Source organism: Oreochromis aureus, linkage group 1 (genome assembly GCF_013358895.1).
Source record: "Oreochromis aureus strain Israel breed Guangdong linkage group 1, ZZ_aureus, whole genome shotgun sequence".
Taxonomy (NCBI): Eukaryota; Metazoa; Chordata; class Actinopteri; order Cichliformes; family Cichlidae; genus Oreochromis; species Oreochromis aureus.
The window spans coordinates 37,179,393-37,200,022 of record NC_052942.1 but is presented as its reverse complement, the minus strand read 5'-3'; the positions used below and the strand labels follow the sequence as shown (position 1 = coordinate 37,200,022).

The 20,630-nt window shown below is 38.4% G+C and overlaps 2 protein-coding genes across 7 annotated transcripts; one reads left to right on the top strand and one right to left on the bottom strand.

The window, feature by feature from the left end:
• The first annotated feature begins 1,490 nt into the window (after positions 1–1,490).
• LOC120440612 lies at positions 1,491–10,497 on the top strand. Of its 5 annotated transcripts, none has more exons than XM_039613395.1 (11): positions 1,491–1,929; positions 2,023–2,086; positions 2,314–2,801; positions 3,057–3,243; positions 3,464–3,506; positions 3,644–3,722; positions 3,907–4,029; positions 5,270–5,386; positions 5,923–5,965; positions 6,682–6,788; positions 6,955–10,497. In XM_039613395.1, exons 3-11 carry the CDS (start codon positions 2,421–2,423, stop codon positions 7,081–7,083), a joined length of 1,209 nt encoding a protein of 402 aa, XP_039469329.1. In that variant the 5' UTR covers positions 1,491–1,929; positions 2,023–2,086; positions 2,314–2,420; the 3' UTR covers positions 7,084–10,497. The 5 variants fall into 5 exon arrangements, with proteins under 5 accessions (XP_039469329.1, XP_039469326.1, XP_039469322.1 ...); XM_039613392.1 differs by having other exon boundaries at positions 2,018–2,086; XM_039613401.1 differs by having other exon boundaries at positions 1,554–1,929; positions 2,530–2,801.
• slc7a6 (solute carrier family 7 member 6) lies at positions 10,231–18,484 on the bottom strand. Of its 2 annotated transcripts, none has more exons than XM_031727498.2 (10): positions 18,373–18,484; positions 14,831–15,413; positions 14,624–14,749; positions 13,333–13,477; positions 13,075–13,198; positions 12,878–12,981; positions 12,638–12,734; positions 11,966–12,115; positions 11,201–11,384; positions 10,231–11,105 (listed from the first exon to the last, which is right to left on the bottom strand). In XM_031727498.2, the coding sequence occupies exons 2-10, from the start codon at positions 15,318–15,320 to the stop codon at positions 11,038–11,040; spliced, it is 1,488 nt and encodes a 495-aa protein (XP_031583358.1). In that variant the 5' UTR covers positions 15,321–15,413; positions 18,373–18,484; the 3' UTR covers positions 10,231–11,037. The 2 variants fall into 2 exon arrangements, with proteins under 2 accessions (XP_031583358.1, XP_031583352.1); XM_031727492.2 differs by having other exon boundaries at positions 18,206–18,469.
• Between the last annotated feature and the right edge of the window lie 2,146 nt (positions 18,485–20,630).

Genomic DNA, 20,630 nt, shown 5'->3' with positions numbered 1-20,630 from the left:
AAACATGTATAAATATCTTATTACTTTATCAATTTAGTTTGAATTCAAAGGCTTAGATGGATTAATGTCAGAATCTTTATTTATTATTTGTTCAACCTGGTTAAGTGACCATGGTAACTTCTACTCAACCTATAGCCAGTTAAGAGCAGAGACCTGTACTGTGAAGCAGGATTTGGGCTTATCCAGGGCCCTGAACTATGAAGGGTGTTCGGCATACCCGGGGTATCATTCCACTATCTGGATTCAGCAATCGGGACACATGGTCACACAAAGCTAGTTATCACCTCATAAAGTTATTCCAGGGTTTCCCCCTGGATGTTCACATGAAAGGGGCGGTGTTAACAGAATTTAAAATTTTCAGGAATGTAAATTCCAGGAATGTTATCAAATGGTGAAATGCAACACACAAGTTTTGGTGCAGAAACTGGTTAATCTGGTGGTTCAGCACAGAGAGTGATAAAATAAACATTTTAATTTAAGTGGCTGCATCCCTGTCAGTGCTGCTGTTTATTTCTAAGGTGATGGCTGCACATTACAGCTCTGTAACTACAAACTGGATACAGTTACCATTTAGTTTAAGTTTACTGTCCCACAGCCTAATAAAGGAGACATGGGAACTTTTTGTTATGAATGAACAAACTCCAATATATAGGCTTAGTTTAACTTGATGTGTAGTTACCAAGTAGCTTCCTGTTTTAGGATCAGATATTAATGTTTAATTGTTTCCTGCCAAAAGGGGGGGAAATCAATGAATTGGTGTCTAATAATCTATTTACTACTAATACTGACCATAGAAACACAAAGAAGTTAGAAGCAGCTGAAAAATTTCAGAACCTGCTACTCCCCCCGCAGAGCTCTTGGATATGCTCCAGAGTAGAGATCTACAGATCATTCTGCTGATGTGGGTAAACTCCTTCCAATGGTAGTCCTTTTTAGTAAGGTGTGATGCCCCCTCTAACCACAATGTGGCACTGTTACATGTCAAATCTGACACACATACAAATACTTCTCCTTGATAACCTTTCCAAAAATACAACAGATTATGAATTGTTTTAATCAAAAGCACAGATGTCTGTAAGCCCTAGGGTGGTAAACTCCCACCACACAAGCACATCAATTAGCACTCTCAGTAACACATCTAGACTTTAGAGTCTGTTGTAATAGAATACAGGAAGATTTTTTTTTTTTTAACTCATGAGACATAGTCTTTATAACAGCAATTACAGGAGCAGAATTAGCTCATTGCTCACAGAAGAAAAATAGTGGTGAGCATCACCAGCATGATACAGTTCTAATTGTAAGAGTTATTGTTATGTAAATATATCAATTGCATATAGACAGGAAATTGATATCATAGATTGTGATACTGTTTACTTTTTATTGTAAGGTAAACCCCCTACAATATTAGTGAGAAAATCAAAGTAATCATACACCTCAGACGTCCACTGTGGGGATGAAGAACTGTTTTCTACGATAAGAGACCTGCAGAATCAAGCACAGGGGCATTGGGAAGGGAGACGTTAGCCATCTACCTTGATTGGTTGGGACTAAGGGGAAAGACAAGAGACACCTGAGAATAGAGACCATGAATTATAAATAGAAGCAGACATGAAGATAATCTTAAACCACCTGCTAAAGTGCTGAATTGTCAGAAATGTAAAGTAGCTCAGTAAATGAACTGGTGCTCGTCGCTCTGTATTATTTAAACATTCAGACCCCCAGAGGTCTTTTTAGTCATCTGTTTGTTTTGTCTGTGGTTCAGCAGGTTTCCGTCTTCCGTTCCTCCATTTCTTACCATATGTTCACACTTCATACGCAACCCACCTCTGCATGGCCACAGATGCAGCATTTGTTAGTTCCGCAGTGGGAGCTTAGATGAATATGTTCAAGTTATTTCTGTTTGGTTATTTGTTTTGCTGATTTTTAATGGTGGAGTATACTGAATTAACGTTTTCTTGTAGTAAATAAAGAATTATAGGTTTGTGTAAAAACTGCTTTACTTTTTTTATTTCTACAGAACAGGTGTGAGCAACAGAACCCTGGCTGATGGAGAACATTGTGCGCTTCTTAATAATCTTCTCCACTGGTAAGATCGACACACTGGAACCACACTTTGTGATAGTTTGTTCATACATGTGTGCTGTATCCATGCTGTGCTGCGTCATACATTATATGTTGTTGTATGCTGCTGTGTTTAGGAATATTCACTTAGAAACATTAAAAAAAAATAGGAGCATTTATTAACATTTTCTCTGTGTAACCGCTATTTAGTTTGTATTGTAATGTTAGTATTTAACATTATGGCACACACAGTGCTTCCAGCTGGGCACCTTTGATTTCTCCATGGCCAGCTTTCCAGTTGGCTCCATGCTCCACTGCAGGTCCCCAGCATCACTAAAGAAGGAACAGAGTTCAGCAGTATGATTCGTTGCACCTGGCACTGCCCCTCCACTGCAGCAGAGCCAGAGATCACACCACTGCCACGTAAGTTGAATATTTTTTTTAATACTGTGTGCTGTATTTTAACAGTTTCCAGTGACAATCAAAATGACCTGGACTGGAACTTTTGCGGCACATGGCGCCATGGCAACAACCCCCTGAGCCTGAACCTCAACATCTCTACTGGCTGTAAAGGGATCTCCATTTCAGCCAATAAGAGCTTTCTGTCCATCAACGGGCAGATGACAGCCCAGTGTAGGAGATCTGAAGTGAGTAACTTCAAGCACCTTGGATATGAATCAGGAGGGGACATCAAGTTCTGTCTGAACTGGGAGCCACTGCTGGACCTGTTAATGCTGACGGTAAATCAGACAAAGTCAGCTGCCATTCACAACCTGTATATTATAATAAATAGCAAGAAACTAAACTAACAAAATTACAGGTAAATGAAATGTAAAAGAGTCATAACACCACAGAATTTTAAAAAGCATATAGCAAAACTTAAAATGTACAAGGTATTCTTTACACTGTTTATGCTAAACTAGCTAATTTGCTCAAGATTATTATGAGAATTACATTTTTTTTGTTTATTGTTTTATTTCTATTTTCATATTCAGGTAGGAGAGAAGAACCTTATTCTGTGCTCACCTGCAAGCCTGCAGGATTCCTGCTGTACTGACCTGAGTGATGGCCCAAACACAGAAGGAGCAGACTACGGCATCCTCAATGTCACGATCCATCATGATTTCATCACCGACAAAATACGGATGGCTTACAACTTTATAGCACATTCCACCAACTACAGTAAGCAAGAATTTATATCTACAGAAAGTGTAATTTTATTATATTTAGCAAGAAATAAAACTTGGTGTTCTGGTCTATTTTCTGCCCAATAAACCAGTTTGCCCACAGTGTTTGTTAACATTTAGTTTTGCTGAATCAAGAAAGGGCTTAACATTCCAAATTATCATTACGCTTTCAAGTGCAGCATGTTACAATCAGAACTTCTTTTCTTTTTCTGCAGAAGAATTATGTGAACAAGCCAAACGAGAATCCGCCCTCAACAAGTAATTTCCTTTCTAATCTTCAAATACACCAACTTGTTGCATTACCATATTATTACAGGTTGTTTTTGACTACAGCTGAGATATAAACTATGAAGCAGGAGTGTTTTAATGTGACTGTGTCTGATGTTTGTGTCCAGGTGTGCTGAGCCTCCATACGCTTACAGATCTGACGTGGAGCTGAAGGAAGATTTCAAAGGCCACAGCGTCACATCACCTGTAAGACAAAGTGCAAGTTAAAGAGACTTGTTTTCACATTAAGAATCATGTCAGAACTGAACTCAGTAATGAAGAATTAATTTAAATAAAAACCCTAAAATAAGTCATTTCTATGAGTGACCCACAAATCTGGCATCAGATCTACTCTTTAAAGTCCTTCATATGTGTGAATTCTCTTTTCCAGGCCATTGCTGGTAGACCTGTCAAGTTCAATACCACTGTCCACCTCCCTGCTGCCTTAAAACAAGCTGCGAAAAATGTTAGCAAAGTAGCCTTCACTTTCTTCAAGAACATCTCTGTGTTACAGGTAAGGCTGTTTGCCTTCAGTCGATACAGACACATATGAAAGGATTTCAGGTGACCTCATTTAGCTGTTAGCCTGCAATTTTTTCCAGTCTTCACATTTGCGATACTATCTGGAATACTTTTGTAGCTTTGTGTGCAAATAATTTTGGTGCATCATGTAAGAGGAAGGTGTAGAGATTAAAAGGATATTTTGCTGTTATTATTTGCTGCTATTTTTATGATCAGTATTATCATTCCATTAATTATTAATATTGATAGTGCATTCAGATGTTTAAACATATTGGCACCCAATTAAGCTTTTATTACAGGTCCAAGAAGAACCACTTTAAACTGTGGAGTTGAATCTATAATTTTAAATGTTTATGCAGACTGCAGGGTGAAAGAGTAACTCTGTGCCAAAAGAAGACAGGAAGTTATATGTTTTTGAAGTTACATGCTTTTGCAGGAAGTGAAACCAAAACCAGAGTCTCAGTGCAAGTAATTCTGAGGAGCAGTTTGGATGATGCTATTATCATCTTTTATGCATTTATATTTCTGATTAAGCTTTGATTAAGTTTTAAGTAGTTGTATTAGATTGAAACATTTGTTTTATACATTTTACATAGAAGTTAAGATCATTACACACAGGATGGCCTTAGCCTGGTTGCTTAAGCTGAGGTCAATCAAAGTGCAGGGTGAGGATCACACATGTACAGACATATACACATACACACACATAGTTTCAGTTGTGGCCTTCTGTCTAGTGGAAAGGTTACAAGGTCTAGCTGGGGAGCTGAGAGGTGAAATAAAGGGCAGCAGAAGCTGACACACATACACATACATATAAGTAGATTCATTTAGTAGATAAGAGTTTAATTATGTTTTGCTTGCGACTGCAAAGTTGTGCATGAGTGACAGTTTGTGCAGAACGTGGACCTGATGTTCCAGAAGATAAGCCTGGGCAGGATGGTGACAGGAAGCACCTGGGGTCGAGCCGAAGACAATGTTCTTTTTTAAAACTGTGTTCAAAGTTAACTGAACGGTTGTGGTTTTGGAGTGACGTATGCTGTATTGAGACTGCCAACCCTATAAAGCCTTTGTCTGACTATTGTAAGGTAGTTCAACACTGCACAGTGTTTGGACTCCGCACGTGTGTACATTAAAATGTCGTCTAATTGCACCAGCCCGGATCAGTGGTTATTTTGGATTCCTCCTCAATATCTGAACCTTAACAAAGGTCAAGATGTGTGTGTTTGTTTCAGGAGGCTCACAGAGATGCCAAGCCTATCAATGATGTGGTGGAAATCACGGTGGAGAACGAGATCATCAGAAATCTGTCTGAACCCATTAGGATTGATTTTTACCACGATGCTGTATCTGTAAGTTTGTGTGTTTCTGTGGCCTTTAGTCTGTATCAGTACAATCCCCACCCACTTTATATTACTTAAAGCTACTTCCTTAAACTGAGACTTACTGTGCCAAATAGTAACTGTTGAAATTTACTGCAATGTGCTGCAGTGCAAATATCAATAAACACACAGGCTGACAAATGTGGCTCAGGTGCAGAAAACAAAAGCAAAATGCTGTTAAGTTCTGTAATATCAGCCTGTCTACTTCAAAGGTGCAACAAGCACAGAAACCATGTGTAGCAAAAATAGACTGTGGTGTTAATGGACTGTCTAATGCACATAGTTTCTGTGAAGTAGTCATGGCAACACATGAACCTACCTCTTTGTATGTTAACTGTGATCTAAATATTATTTAGCATTATGGTGATACACAACAAGCCAGATTATGTATGCCGCAAACAGGAAATTAATTTAAAGGAACTAATACTTTAATATGTACAACAAATATGTGCACCTTCTTACTGAGAGATGTTTGCAGCTCACATCTTTTTCTGTCTTTATTTCAGGAAAGCAATTTGAGAAAATGTGTTTCTTGGGACACTAGAAAAGGTTGGTGTTAGGTCTGCACTCGCAGGCCTCGCTAGCTCAGAGACTTATCAAGAGTGAACAAAGCAAGACAATTAGAGCTCAATCCATTTTAACTTGCAAAGCTGGTCTGGTCAGGATCTTGGACCTACAAGCTCCCCACCTGATCCCAGCCAACTTCAATTCCAGTCTTCCCTTGTAGACCTTTATTCAGTGAACACACAAGCGTGTGTGTGTGTGCATGTGCAAGGATCTGAGTGCATGTGTGTGTGTGTGTGTGTGTGTGTGTGTGTGTGTGTGTGTGTGTGTGTGTGTGTGTGTGTGTGTGTGTGTGTGTGTGTGTGTGTGTGTGTGTGTCTCTGTATACGTGACTTCCTGCTAGTCATATGTGGTTACAACTGTTTAACAACATCTCTAGTCATAAAAGGGTCTAATATATGGCTTAACCCCTTTAATGGTCCACCATATACAAGCATAGGTGAGCCCATAAATGGCAGGAATTAAACATTCCTTAGCAAATAAGGAAACCAGAGTCTTACATGCAAGTGTGCCTGCAGTTTAAGGTTTACAATTTTAAACACAACAATGACAACTTTGATCACAATAACTCCAAAAGTTGGAATCCTTTAGCGGTCGAGCGTATTTGACATTTTTAATTATAATTCATATTTTTTCTTTCATAATTTCTACCATGATTTCCACCAATGAGGTTTAAGGACTTTTATATTTTCCTGTTGCAGATTCTCTGCAGGTGAACTGGTCGAAAGATGGATGTGAGACACAACAGAAAGGGGAAAACCACACTGTGTGTCTGTGTAACCATCTGACTTACTTCACTGTTCTGATGGTGAGACACACAGCAGATACACTGCTTTTCATACAACAACAAAAACAGTACTCAATATTGCTTAGTAGTACTAAGTCATTTTAAAGAGATATAAAATAGATACTTTTTTTGCTGCATTTTTTGTATATGAAGACCTTGCTCTGCTCATTGCACTCTTCTCTTGTAGGACCCGAAGCCAGTGGGCCAGTTTCCGGCACTCACTGCAATTTCATATCTATGCTGTGCTGTAGCTATGATCAGCGGTTTTGCTCTTATAATTTATCTCAGCAGAAAATTGTGTTTTATGCTATTATAACAGCATTTCAGGCATTATTTGGTGCTTCTAGATGTTACATTTCAGCACTGTCACCCAAGTAATACACAGTACACACAATTAGATAATACAACTTACATTTACTGAGGACTTCATTTTTTTGTACTTTCTCTTAAACTGGCTGCTGTAACAAAGTATTTTCCTAGCTTTTGGAATAAATAAAGTATTTTTTGTCTTATATCTTATTTAAAGAACATTTGAGCTATTTGAATATAAGTATTAATATTAATAAAGAATTGCTGAATTATTGTAAGTGAAAGCAACAATAGAACAAGTTCATACAAAAACAGAAACTCTGTTGCTTTACTGCCATCTTGTGGTTAAATTGCTTAAAATGGATTAATACAGCTCATTTGCCAAAATATGTGAGTTGTATCACCCTTGATGTTAACAGCAGAATCAAAATACTGTTTTCTCACTCCATTCTTGTCATTTAAAAACCGAAAATGTTCTTTTGTTTTTGTTATGTTTTTTTGAACAATTTCTGGACATGTGAACCAAATTTATTTTCAGATTAAAATAATTTTGCATGGTCTTGTAGGTTTTAGGGTTTGCACATCTGTTTGATGGAGTGTCTTTACTTCACAATATAAAGTGCTTTGAGGTGACCATTGTTGTGTTTTAGTGCTATATAAATAAACAGTATTTGATCTCAAGTAAAACTGCAATCTGCAAAAATGAAAGAATAGCACTCAGCCATGTTAGAAAACTCACCTATTCCTGTTGCAGTCTTGCAGCCTCAAATCCATATCTGTCAGTCAGCATTATGCAAACATGCCAGTAGTGCTGAGCATGTACACACTAATGTTGGACATATCTGATCCATATACATATTTTGAGGGGTTTCATCTATTTGTAGATTATGCTGCCATTTGTCATTTTGGCTGTTTTTCATGTTAAAATCTTTCAGGTTTGGAAAACAAGGGATGCCGTTTGTTGACAGACAAACCTGACCACAAGAAAGAGGTCAGCTTCAAATGATAATCCAAGCAAACTTCATGGTTAACTGTGTATGGTGCAACATTTTAGAGCCAAACAATTTATTTATATGTACAGTCTGTGCACCTGTGTTTCAGTTTGTATCTCATATCCTGTAGATGTTCTTGTACACTGTGTCATCTTTATGAAGTCTCACAATCTGGCTTGTCACTTCAGTGTTTTCAGCAGACCAAATCTAAGTGAGCTGCAATTTTATACAAGCTGGAACAGCTGAGGTAGCTTTTGTTGCACACAGGTTGAACAGCTGTGGTCAAAGGTTTTGGTCTAATGCCAAAAAATTTATTTGTTTGCTATTAAAAGTCGTGAATGAATGAACGAATCTAACAAATGAATGAATTGCTCATGACTGCTTTTCACTATATCACAGAAACATGTATTAAAAAATAAATAAATAAAAAACTTGAATAAAAATGTAAGCAGCAAAGTGTATGAAACATGGCCATGAGCGTAGCTGGTTTGGACCACGTTGTTGTTTGCTAACAGTATACCCACCAATACAACATCATTGTAGTTATCACCAAATGGCAGAAAGCAGCAGTAAGATGAGATCAGTAGCAGAACAGAATCAATACAATACCCATAGTTCATTAGATCAGAATTGTACACCGCATGCAGTACCACCTGAGGCAAATGTTCCAATAGCTGGACCACCATGGTGAACATGACATCAGTGATGATGATGACGATGATAGTGGAGACAAATATAATTTAGATCGATTACCACAGTTGCTCAGTTAATCTTTCTACTTCCCTTTCCACAAATAACCTTTTACTCTGTGTGTCTGTAGCTGAGACTAGACGGAATATAAACCAAGAAAGAAATCCCATCTTATGCATGCTACATGTAGCAGACTACATGTAGCATGCATAACATTTTATGACAGTTCATAAATTCATGAAAAAAATATCCTGAATCAGTATTTGTGTTTTTGTCCTGCGCCATAAACATAAAGTTGTTGATTTAAAATAATCATTAATAACTATATATTATGATGATAACTAGCTTGAAAATCCCCAACAGTCATTTTGATTGCTTAGAAAAGTCTCCAAATGAACAGCCACTATAGTGCATTTATAAACATCTGGATTAGAAATTGACTAGAAACCGATGGTTCAAAACACTAAAGAATGTATATCTAGGGCTCAGCCTGTAATTTTTGTCCTGCTTCACTCAATTTCTCATTTTGCTTTCAGTTACTTACATTTGCTAGTCGTTTCATTGGATTTGGGGAAACAAATGTGGTTTAATGTTAAAATGCGGTGAGTCAAGAATAGTTATGAGACTAAACAGGGCTCAACAGAATTGGACTCAAAATGATACTTTTAATTTCACTAAAAATGCTAATCAATCTTAATGAAACCAACTTCAAGCTGCACAGAGCAGATGAAACGGCAGGACGTCTGCTGAATGTTTTATTTAGTCTAATTTCAAAAGGGAAGGCCCTGAGCAGACTAAATGCTTTGCTTCTGAAATGTTCCCGGTGTTTTTCAAGCCAGGCAAAGGATGTCACATACACAGACACACTCATTATATTCCTGGGATAAAACCAGGCTCAGGATCGTATCTCTGAGACAGGGACCGCTTTGACTAAACAGCAGTATTTGATGTACTGAGAATCAGACTGATCAGTTGAGCTGCTTTTATCTAACTCTCCCTGTCAAAAACCCCAAAACAACCTCTATTATAAAACATCTACCTTGCCAAGTCACACATATTGCTACATATATTTCCACAATTTGCTACATCTTGCTTAAGATGATGGCCGTTGCAGTGTAGCAAATCAATTAAAGTAAGCAGAAAGGAATAACACAGGCTATTCTACTTTTACACAACTGAGAAGTTGGTTTTTAACAGTGATCGCTCTGTGACGTTTACTCAGAATGTCCCAGGTTTATATCTGTAGTCCAGCTAGGCTAGCTGTTTCTTCTGCAACTTTTCTCATTTGCAGGTTTTGACAGGACAGATCATTTAAACTAATAATTATGGAATTTTACAGACAGTTTTCAAAAGCAATAAAGGAGCTATGTGCATACAACAACAGCTGGCAGACTGGACTAAAACCAAGGCTCCAAATCTAAAACTAAAAGGTCCTCTTTTGAGATGAAATGAAGATTCTGAGATACAAGATGTCTGGAGCATAGTTTACTTTAGAAGACAGGATGTGCATAAGTTCCACAACTGGACTAAAGATGTGGAATGAACAAAGTGTCTGTGTGGACATGATTAAGAACAAAAAGAAATAGTGCATATTAGTTATGTGTTAAAGGCTTACAGCATCTCATACTGTGAAACAGGGTGAATTACACTAAACCCACCTCAGCTGGTCAGCTTGAAACACTCAAAAGAATTCAACACATGGAAACTATGTTGGTTGAAAAAAAAAAAAAAAAAACCCCAGCAAGAAACTACAAGCAATGAGGCCAAGAGTAAATAAAGGCAATGACATTACAGGGATGAGTCACTGTTCTCAAATAGCAGCAGCAGTATTTTCTCCCCTTTTTCATTAGAAAATAATTAGGACCAATAGTTTAGATCAATGTTAAACACACTCACACCTTTTAGTTAGAACCCAGGAGAGAATATTTACCTGCATAGTGCTCTGGTCCCTGCAGTCATGTTCATAGTACCAGTGAAGTCTCAAAGGCATATACTGTTTAAAAGGCATATAGTATATATAAAAAATTACCTGCTAAACCTAATAAGTATTAATAATAAATAAACTGTATAACCACCTCTCTACTCCACCTCGAAATGTTTTCCCAGAACAAAACTCTTTAGGTGAATATGTACATCTGTTGCAGCACCTTCAGTGCTGTAAACAACTCTGAGATGACGGTGGACAGTGCAACAAAGGAGTGTTTGTTCTATCCAGCTGAAAGCCACTTCTGGTGGCTGTGAGGATGCACACACTCCTGGGTTTTAAAGTGTAACAGGGTCTATTGACTTTTGTCCATCTCAGTCAGCACACAGAAGCAGGTGTACTGGGTGAAGTCAGTCAGAGAACCTGCAGAGAACAGACAACACCGTGTTGGTTAGTTGGCTCAGGTGAAGTTAAGTGAAAATGACAAATCCTTCTTGCTTTCCATGTGGTGCACTCACGCAGCAGCTTAGTGATGACAGGTGGTCGTTTGGACTCTGGCAGGTAGACACCCAGGAAGTAGACTGGAACACCGGAAAGGGCAATGGCAATGCCGATCAGGGAGTTGACGGTGTCGCTGTAGAGAGGAACTGCCACCAGGAAAATGGTACAGAGGCAGAACACCACTGGGTATAATAATGAGAGCTGCAGAGAGAGAGTCACGAGTTCAAAAACAGACCCTCCTAAATAAAAACATAGTATGAAAATATTTGCTTCATCATCATTATTTTTGATTTTAGATGAGTAAACCTACACTGTGACATTCTTCATACCCCAGTGTAACATCCATCCAGTTACTGTAACTTTACTTATTAGTGAAACAGTCAGCATAATGTTGGCAAAGCAGAAAAGTGTGTGTAGAAGCTGTTTTTTTAATTTTTATTTCTAATGCATTAAATAAAGCCAAATTAAAACTGTTCCATTACTTTTTATACAATAATTACATATAATTACACAGTAGTAATTACACATAAAAATGAGCAACACCACATTCTAACATTACATGCACCCCATATTCACACTGAACATGGAGTTTTAGTACTTTGGTGCCCATAAAAAGAGTAAATTAGAAAAAATATGAAGCTACATTCTCTTATTTCGCCACTACAATAATCAGTTAGTATTATGTCTTTAAATAAATGATTTAATGGTAAAACAAAAAGAAAGCTACTGCAAATACTTTGCATTTCTCTGTACTGTCCTTAGGCATATTCACATTAGGATACCTTAAGAGGTCTGGGTCTGTCTGGCTCCTTCAAGCGCAGGTAGATCTGGCCAGCGATGGACAGCCCCATGAAGAACCAGTAGCTAAAGCTGTAGTAATTGATAAGCTGGAAGACATCTTCCACTGTCAGGTAGATCAGCGACATGACACACTGGACAGCAGATGGGGAAAATGACACCAGAATCTGAGTTTATTTCATAGTTTGAGCAAGTGCATTGGGACAAGGGTGCCAAGGGCCCCTTACGGTTTATGGCCCTGTTCAATGTTTGAGCATTGCTGCTACATGAATGTGGCATTATTTAACATTTAAACAATCCATGCATATCAACAAGGTCTCTATAATCATCGCTTCAGCCATGGTGGCCTGATGTTAGCTGAACTTAACACTATTCTCAGCCATAAAAATCAATGCACTTACACAACAAGGACCAAAATCAGCATGTCTGCAACAATATTAACACTGCAAATGTAACAATTTAGCAGTCCGTGGTAACCCTTCCCTTAGGACTGCAATATATCACCCAGATCCTTTTTTCCCCACAATAGCAGTTTGTATTATGTCCTTTCATTTCCCCACACATGAAATGAATCTGACACCCTTGAGTTTCAACAATGCAATCAAGGAGTAGTAATGAGAGGATTCCCACTATAATCTACTTTTCTATTTACATACATTGAAGATCAGAGCAGGAATCGGAGTGAATCTCTGTATATGGATCATGGACAGAGCATCTGGAAGGTGACCCTCACGAGATCCCACAAAGAACAACCTGGACACAAAATAATAGATAACATGGATGCCATTTATGCTATTTACAGAAAAATTATCCCCTAAAAATAAACGGTTAAAAAAAAAAAGAAATCACCACAGCATATTTATTGCAGTTCTTAAATCATTGCATATTTGTTCTACCTGGATGCAGCTATAATAGATGCATTGAGGCCTCCATAGCAGGACAAAGCCACAGCAATGGGAATGGTCCAGCTCATTACACCAAGCGTGTGATCAGCAAACATCTAAGCAGTAAACAGAAATTGGTTCAACAACTTAAACTCACACACATGCATAGTTTTCCATTTCATTAGCTTCTCTTCAGTTTGTTTACTCACCACTGCCACTGCATCACTGGTCAGTATAGCTCTGACATCCAGAACAGCATAATAGGCAACATTAGTGAGGATGTAAATAACGGTGACAATAGGCATAGAGATGGCAATCGCCAGGGGCAGGTTCCTGGAAAAACAGGGTATCTGATCAGGCTGAGTATTTTTGTCACATCTTTTCTAATGAGGAAAATAATAATAATATTTAAAAAAAAAAAAACACACAAAAAAAAAAAAAAAAAAACCACTGAAAAGAAAATGTACTTTTCAGGACTTTTGATCTCCTCAGTTACAAAGTTGAGAGTGTCCCAGCCAGAGTAAGAGAACAGGGCAGAGTACAGCGCCAGTGCAATGTCACCAGGGTCGGTAGATGACCCCTGAAAAGATGATTCGAAGTTGCTTGTGTAACCTAAAATGGAAACATGACAATCAAAGCAAAAGTCTGTGAAATTTCATTGCATTCAAAAATTAACAGTGACAAGATGCCACAGATACACAGCATTAGGTGTTCTGGTGTTGATGGTTCCCGAGATTTCAGTTTGGTTTGTAGCACCAAGCAGTTATAAAAGGATTCTGAGGTCACATTCATATGGTAATTAGTAGCTAACTTGAGGTAGCCCCTGGTTTATCACTCATTTTATTCTAAATGAACCTGTAATTTTCAAAATTTTATACCATATTCATTACGACATTGAACTTGCGATTAAGACCATAAAGTCCTTAGGAAAATGTTTACTGAAGCAATATCTAGAGTCACTTTGTCATAAACTTCCATGCAAAGATCTCTGCTTTACTCCTAAGCAGAAGTGTTATTATTTCTGAAGGTCAGCAGGGCCTTGAGAAATAATAATAATCTAAAGCAATCCATTAATCAGGATTAATGCATATCTGTATGATTATACAGACCTTAATATTAATTGACTTGATCTTTGGAACTGGGAGCATTCTGGTTTCTGTTTATAATTTGGGTTTATTCACCAACCACATTAGAGTAGACTTTGTGTGGATGAAGTTAACCAGTCTTTGTATTGATCAAAAGAAGGATTACTTGAGACTGGTGGCTGCCATCTGATGATCTAGTTTTTTTGTTTTATTTTCTTTTTTTAATAGTGTGCATTTGCAGGCGATGACCAGCACAGAGAAGAGTAAGATGTCTTGACTTTACTTGAAGACTCCATAAATAGTTGTTGGCCTGACCAGGTAAACTAGAGGACTATCCACTGAGTTCCAAGACTGCTTTTGCATTGGTTTTCTTTAAGACCTGGAGGATACATTCACTTTTATGAAGGTTCTGTACTATTTCAAGACTGGGTTTACAGCTACATTATTAACTTTCTTTAGCTGCACTGATAATTCAGGACTGAAATACTGATTAAAAAGTTTGTAACTGACAAATAGACATCCCATCAATTATGCGTCCAAAACAAAATTAATTTTCCTGACACCCAGAAAACCTCCAACACACACTAAAGCCAAGGGATCATCTGTCTGTGGATGTTATTTAATCATAATTTCCAAACTACGTGAAAAGGTGAGTACTGTCGTCACCACTCACCTTGGCATAGCTTGACGATGCCAGTGACTATAATGACGATCAGGGCTGCCACCTTAGCGTAGGTGAAAATGTCCTGAACACGGGTGCCCCACTTTACATACGCAGAGTTGATGAATGTCAACAGGCCTGAAAAGAGAAGAATACTTACTACTGCAGAAAAGGCTAGAGCAAAAAGAAGTTGGACATAAACAGAACTAAAGTACTTACAAACACATGCTGCAGCAATGAGCCTGGATGCCGCATACGGTGGCTCACATGTTGGAAAGAGCGGCTGCACCAGGTAGTTTGCAAATGTGATGGCTATGACTGCCTGGCTCGTGGGCTCAATGATCAACAGAGATGTCCACAAACGAATAAATGCAATAAAACCACCAAATGACTCCAGTATGTATGCATAAGAGGCTCCTGATTTGGTGATTGTGGTGCCCAACTCAGCATAACAAAGGGCCCCAACTACTGAGAATAGACCTCCAATCGCCCAGATGACTAGTGAGAGTCCGTAAGAGGCACTGTAAATGAGGACACCCTTCGGGGACACAAAGATCCCGGAGCCTATCATGTTTCCTACAATCAGACTGACTCCATTAAGCAATGAGATCTCTTTTTTAAGCTGCATGCTCTCTTTGGGTGTTTCCAAAAGGGTAGAAGAGTCGCCAGAATTGCCATTCATCTTCTTGGACTCTTCACGATTGGCCATGGTGCCGCTGCAACAGGGCAAAACCAGCGAGAACTGAAGACCGGCTGTGTGTCCTACAGTCCCCTGTCTTTTTCTGAGAACCTCTGAAACAACCTGTCCAACAGAACCAGAAGAAGAAAATTCTTATTGGTAAAGAAGAGAGTAAATAAATTCTCAGCAGTCAGAGAAATGTCCAGTGATTGATTTTCAGTGTATCACTTATTGGCAGAGGTAGTCAAGTGGAGAAACACAATGTATAAGGCTATGACATGGACCTTTTTCTTTGTGCGTGGAGGATGCTGAAGGTTGTTCAGCATTTAACTTCTGTTAAAAGGGAAATAATTATTTAAAAATAAAAACCAAATTAGAAATTATAAGACTGCAAAAGTAGTCTGAATATGGGAGGAGCAGTTTAAAATATCAGTGGCTTTCTGTATTGTCAGTGTGGAATGTGCAATTTACAGCTCAATTACATGACCACAACTTGATATGATGAGCTGCTTATTAACTCTTATTATATTCTGCATTAATCATCATTAATGGGCTGCTGCTTGTGCCTATGTGCATGTGAGGTGCATGCTTCACTTCAATCATTAGGCATCTGTTCCTCACGCACAAACTCACCAGCACACCACCTGTTTACCTCATGATAATTTACCAATCAATGAGTCAAACAGGCTCACAGCTGTTGACTCATCACTCAACAACAGAAAAGATAGTGCTGCCTTCATGGCTGCGTTAAGCTGCCTATGCCTCATTAAAGCGAAGGATGACTTGGTGTGAATCTCCATATGTGCGAAATGCAACAGGTATTATGCAACTCCGCTAACGATCCTGAAGATTACACAACACAAGAAGGATTCAGCATTCAAAGAGAGTTAAAACTAAGCAGCCATCACTGGAGATCTTTTCATGCAATGGTGATATTCTGGATTTCAACCGACTTTCTCCCTGTGGTTTCAAAATCAGGCTATAATATAAAAATAACCACAAAGTACACTGCTGAGTAGGTCAACTGTCCAATGTTAAGAAACACTTAACTACTGCATATATAGATTTTTCCAAGCACAATAAATCTAACTGTTAGATTGTTTGACTGAATTGAATCCATGTCCCTGTTATTTTTATCCATTAGATAATCAGTACTGTATATTATGCTCCAGTAACTGCAACCCCAAAGCTGGTTGAAAATTGGTAGCATTCAAATCACATCAAATGTATTTCTATAGCACATTTAAAAGCAACAGAGTTGACCAAAGTGGTTCACAATTAGTTAAAAACATGAGAAAACAATAGAGAGACAAATACAGATAAATTACGTAAGGCAAAGACAATGTATAACATAAAAACAAAATAAGCATATTGTTTTGTTTTCCACATTGACAAAGATGATTTTAAAAAAATGAGGTTGGTAACAAAAATTGTTATTGTTCAGGAAAATTGCTGCATTTCAGAGGAAAATTGTGTTCATGAACCAAGTGGTTGCATCCTCATTCACTTCATATTCTTTTCATTAACAGACCCAAAAAACATAACCAATAGTTAGCCAAATCCTGCTTTTGAAGATCTCTTTTGTAAAGGAATCAAGAAATATTCCCAATGAGAACTATTTCAAAATTGCTTCCAAGCTTTCTTATATTTTGCTTACAGTTGTACATTGCACAACAAAGACAAGATGGCAAGGAGGGTAGTTTTTATAGAAGAAAAAATGATCAGGAATCAGTAGGTGAAACGAATCATACTGAAATCTATCTGTACACATCATGTATTCTACTGGTCTCAACAAGTATGTAAGCATGCCAGCATGTTCTGCAATTACAACGAAAAAAAGGTTTTATCTGTCCGTGCATTCCATTCAAGATGTGTGTTCAGCAGTGCAGGAGGAGCTACAGGCAGGTAAAGACGATAACACACAGTCTCTAGTAACAAAAGCAAGCAGTTTTTTGGTTTTTGGTTTTTTTTTGTTTGCTGTAGTCACAGTTCGTCTATTGTTTTATGTAATTATTAGAGTGGACCACCGTAACAATCTTTAATATTTGTCTTTTGGTTTGTAAAACACGGTACTGTTGTGCTGAGCAGAAGCAGCCCTTTCAATGGCACGTTATTCCCTCCTTTGTGAAATACATTTGTTGGGAATCTAATAAATAATAATGTGAAGATTGTTTTCCTCTTAAATTAACTGTGTAAAATGTTGTTTTTAAGGCTAGAGAATTATTCTATATACGGATATGATCTAATAGCTCTCTTGCCAGTCCCCTGCCTACCTCACAAAGGCATAAAATAAAACATCTGTCAACGCAAAACAGCAGCAGCCGGTGTTTTCTTACTAAAACAATAACCCTACTTCCGCTTAAGACTTTCAAAATAAAGTTACAAACATCTAGTGTCTCTCTGGTAGAAAAGAGCTTTCTCTATTTTCTCGCACATTCTCTCTTTATTTTTCAAGGCAACCTTGCTACATTTTGTTGTCAATTTTATCAGTCAAGTTCACGTTTATCAGGTTTTTCGTTACTAAGCATTTACCGCTATCCAAAAATGAAAATACGTGCGCGATGAATATATAGTGATATATAGTGAATGAGCAAAAAAGTGTAACAAATAATAAAATGGAAAAATTGTTCTAGCTTACCTTAACATTAACAACAGTTAGAACATGAGACTATCCAAATTATATTAGCCCGTTAGCTTATTGTTTGAGCCGACTCACTGCATATCATAGCTTTGATTTCTTTGAGAAAACCACGAAGTTGCTTTTTTGTTTGTTTGTTTTTGTTTTTGTTTTGCTTTGCTTTTTCCCGAACAGCAGAAATTCCCCATCTTTTAACAAGCGACACAGCTTTAATTTCTCACGAATTGAATTGGCTAATTGTAATTTTGGCTTTAATTTTGAATGCGGAGCTTCTTACCTCCTGTACCGTCTGGGCTCTTTGCGGCTAGCTTGTAGCAAACGGACTTCCCTTTTCTCCCGTTTCTCTGTCTAAATTCAGATAGTGCTAAAACTTCCGAACACGAACACACATAAACTATGCCCGCTAATTGACGACGGGTTCAAAGCCGTGCTCCCCAGTGGTACCTGCGCTGTTTTTCCTCCTGTCTAATGACTTTGACAGCTGGCCAGCAGTGCGTCCTCATCACCCCGTAAACAACCGGCTGCTGCTCAGGAGGAGACGTCGTCACGTGATCTTGCAGTATTTTTGACTCTTCGTATATAACTGCGTATACGTGTACGAACATATCTGTCAGGAAGACTTTGAAATAAATAAAAAGAAAATGGCATTCAGAGAACGTTATGTTGTCATATCATCACCGTGGGCGTAAGTTTGGTTTGAGCACTAAGCGAGGAAATTTTAAACATAAAACATCAGATGCTGCGCTATGTTTTTAACATTTTAAGAGCTCAAAATCACATATATTGCTAAAAGAGAGAGAGAGAGAGAGAGAGAGAGAGAGAGAGAAACATGATTTTCACAGTATAACACAAATTCTGTTAAAGTTAGTTAAGTTAGCATCTTGTCCAGTTAGGAACCATAAATCGTTGGAAATCCACTGGACCAGTGTTGGTGCAAATAAATGCAACAGGTGCAGTGGAGAAGCAAAACAGAATGACTTTGCAGGTAGTGGTGACAGACCATTGCTCCTTTCTGACTGATCTTTCTCTAGCGTTTTCTAGATTCCTCGTCGCTACTGCTACCGACAACTCATACAGGTTACAACGGTAGTCTACTTCCTCCAGGATGGCACATCCATGCCAATGTAAGATTTGCCGTGTCTCCCAGCACAGTCTCAGGAGAGTGGTACTAGGTGGCAGGTAATGGACAATAAGACCTGGACATGTCTGTAGAAGGACATCAACCCAGCAGCAATGCTGTTATCTGCTCCTTTGTGTAAAGAGTAACAGCAGAAAGTGTCCTCCAGTGGGCTACTCGGGTGCATGTTTCTGATGACACGAACACTTTGCATGAGGGCCCAGTGTTCTTTATTCGTGCTCACAGACAAGCACAATCCAGCTAAATTGGCATTTGTTAGAGAACACTAGAACTTACAGATCGACCATCAGTGCACCATGCTCCGAGGACAGGTTCACACTAAGTATATGTGACAGACGTGAAAGAGCCTGGAGACACCTGTGTGATGCCTGCAACACGTCTGCTGCCAGCTTGGTTTTTCCCCAATGCATCCACCCCACAGATCTTCTTTGCCCATGATCAACATATTATTGTTCCAGTACAAAAGAGGGACTAAATGTGTTTTCACTGAGGCAAGAAAGATGACAAAAAAGTAATCACAGGATGCTACAAATAATAGTATCATCACTTTTTTTTTCTCTCAACAGGTGATCCAGCTGATTTTTTTCTTCCCCTCTTCCCCTCTGTTTTTCTTTCCTTCACTCTTTCTTTCTTTCTCCCTTTCCTATCCCCCAGTCATGTCTGTCCTGTCTGTAACTACTGAAAAAAAATAATAATAGTATCATCACATTGTTGTTGCCATGTCCCTAATCACTTCTCTCAGTTATATTGGCCCTTTGGCACTTGATGATGTGTAATTAGAGCATTCCTGTTAGAAGCATGGGGCAGAGAGGTCCTTGAACAGAATGTGCCAATATTCTGTTAGTAAGGTGTCAGGTGATGAAACAAATTTATCCATGTCAGCACACCCGCAAAAATCCAGGACACATTCATAGCTGTAGACCAGGGGTAGGGAACTCCAGACCTCGAGAGCCGTTGTCCTGCAGGTTTTAGATGTGTCATTGAGCCAACACAGCTGATTTAAATGGCTAAATTACCTCCTCAACATGCCTTGAAGTTCTCCAGAGGCCTGGTAATGAACTAATCATTTGATTTAGGTGTGTTGACCCAGGGTGAGATCTAAAACCTGCAGGACACTGGCTCTTGAGGCCCGTAGGTTCTCTAGTAGACCTTTTGTGCAATGCATAAAAAACAAAGTAGTGTATTACAAAATAATTCAATTTTAAGTGATGGGTCTTGTTTCCTAAACAGCAAAAACCATGACAGGCTCACCACAGAGCAAGTAACTGTTGGCAGCTAAGTTATTTAGTAATGCAACAGTAACTTTTTAAGCTCAGATGCCTCACATCAAGAGGGTCCTGGGGTGTTTGCATATTTTCACCATGTGCTAGTTTCAAATTCTTTGATTAACCTCAAAATGTGAAGTTTTAAGCTTCAAGGAATTATACATGTAATTTCAATAATCTTTTTATCCTTTAAATGCTAAACTCTACCAATTATGAATTTGAACACTGATTTTAAGACTTGATTTTTGCACAATGTGTATATTGTACTGGATTGTTCCCTTTGGAACGTCAGGTCAGGG

What these genes read in the sequence shown, in the direction of transcription:
- LOC120440612 (XM_039613395.1), top strand. Translation starts at nt 2,421, where the DNA reads ATGATTCGTTGCACCTGGCACTGCCCCTCCACTGCAGCAGAGCCAGAG. An exon ending in GCCACAGCGTCACATCACCT is followed by an intron (nt 3,723 to 3,906) that starts GTAAGACAAAGT and finishes TCTCTTTTCCAG; the next exon opens with GCCATTGCTGGTAGACCTGT. An exon ending in CTTACTTCACTGTTCTGATG is followed by an intron (nt 6,789 to 6,954) that starts GTGAGACACACA and finishes CTTCTCTTGTAG; the next exon opens with GACCCGAAGCCAGTGGGCCA.
- slc7a6 (XM_031727498.2), bottom strand. Translation starts at nt 15,320, where the DNA reads ATGGCCAATCGTGAAGAGTCCAAGAAGATGAATGGCAATTCTGGCGAC. An exon ending in CCAGTGATGCAGTGGCAGTG is followed by an intron (nt 12,982 to 13,074) that starts GTGAGTAAACAA and finishes TTTACTGCTTAG; the next exon opens with ATGTTTGCTGATCACACGCT. An exon ending in ACAGACCCAGACCTCTTAAG is followed by an intron (nt 11,385 to 11,965) that starts GTATCCTAATGT and finishes CTCTCTCTGCAG; the next exon opens with CTCTCATTATTATACCCAGT.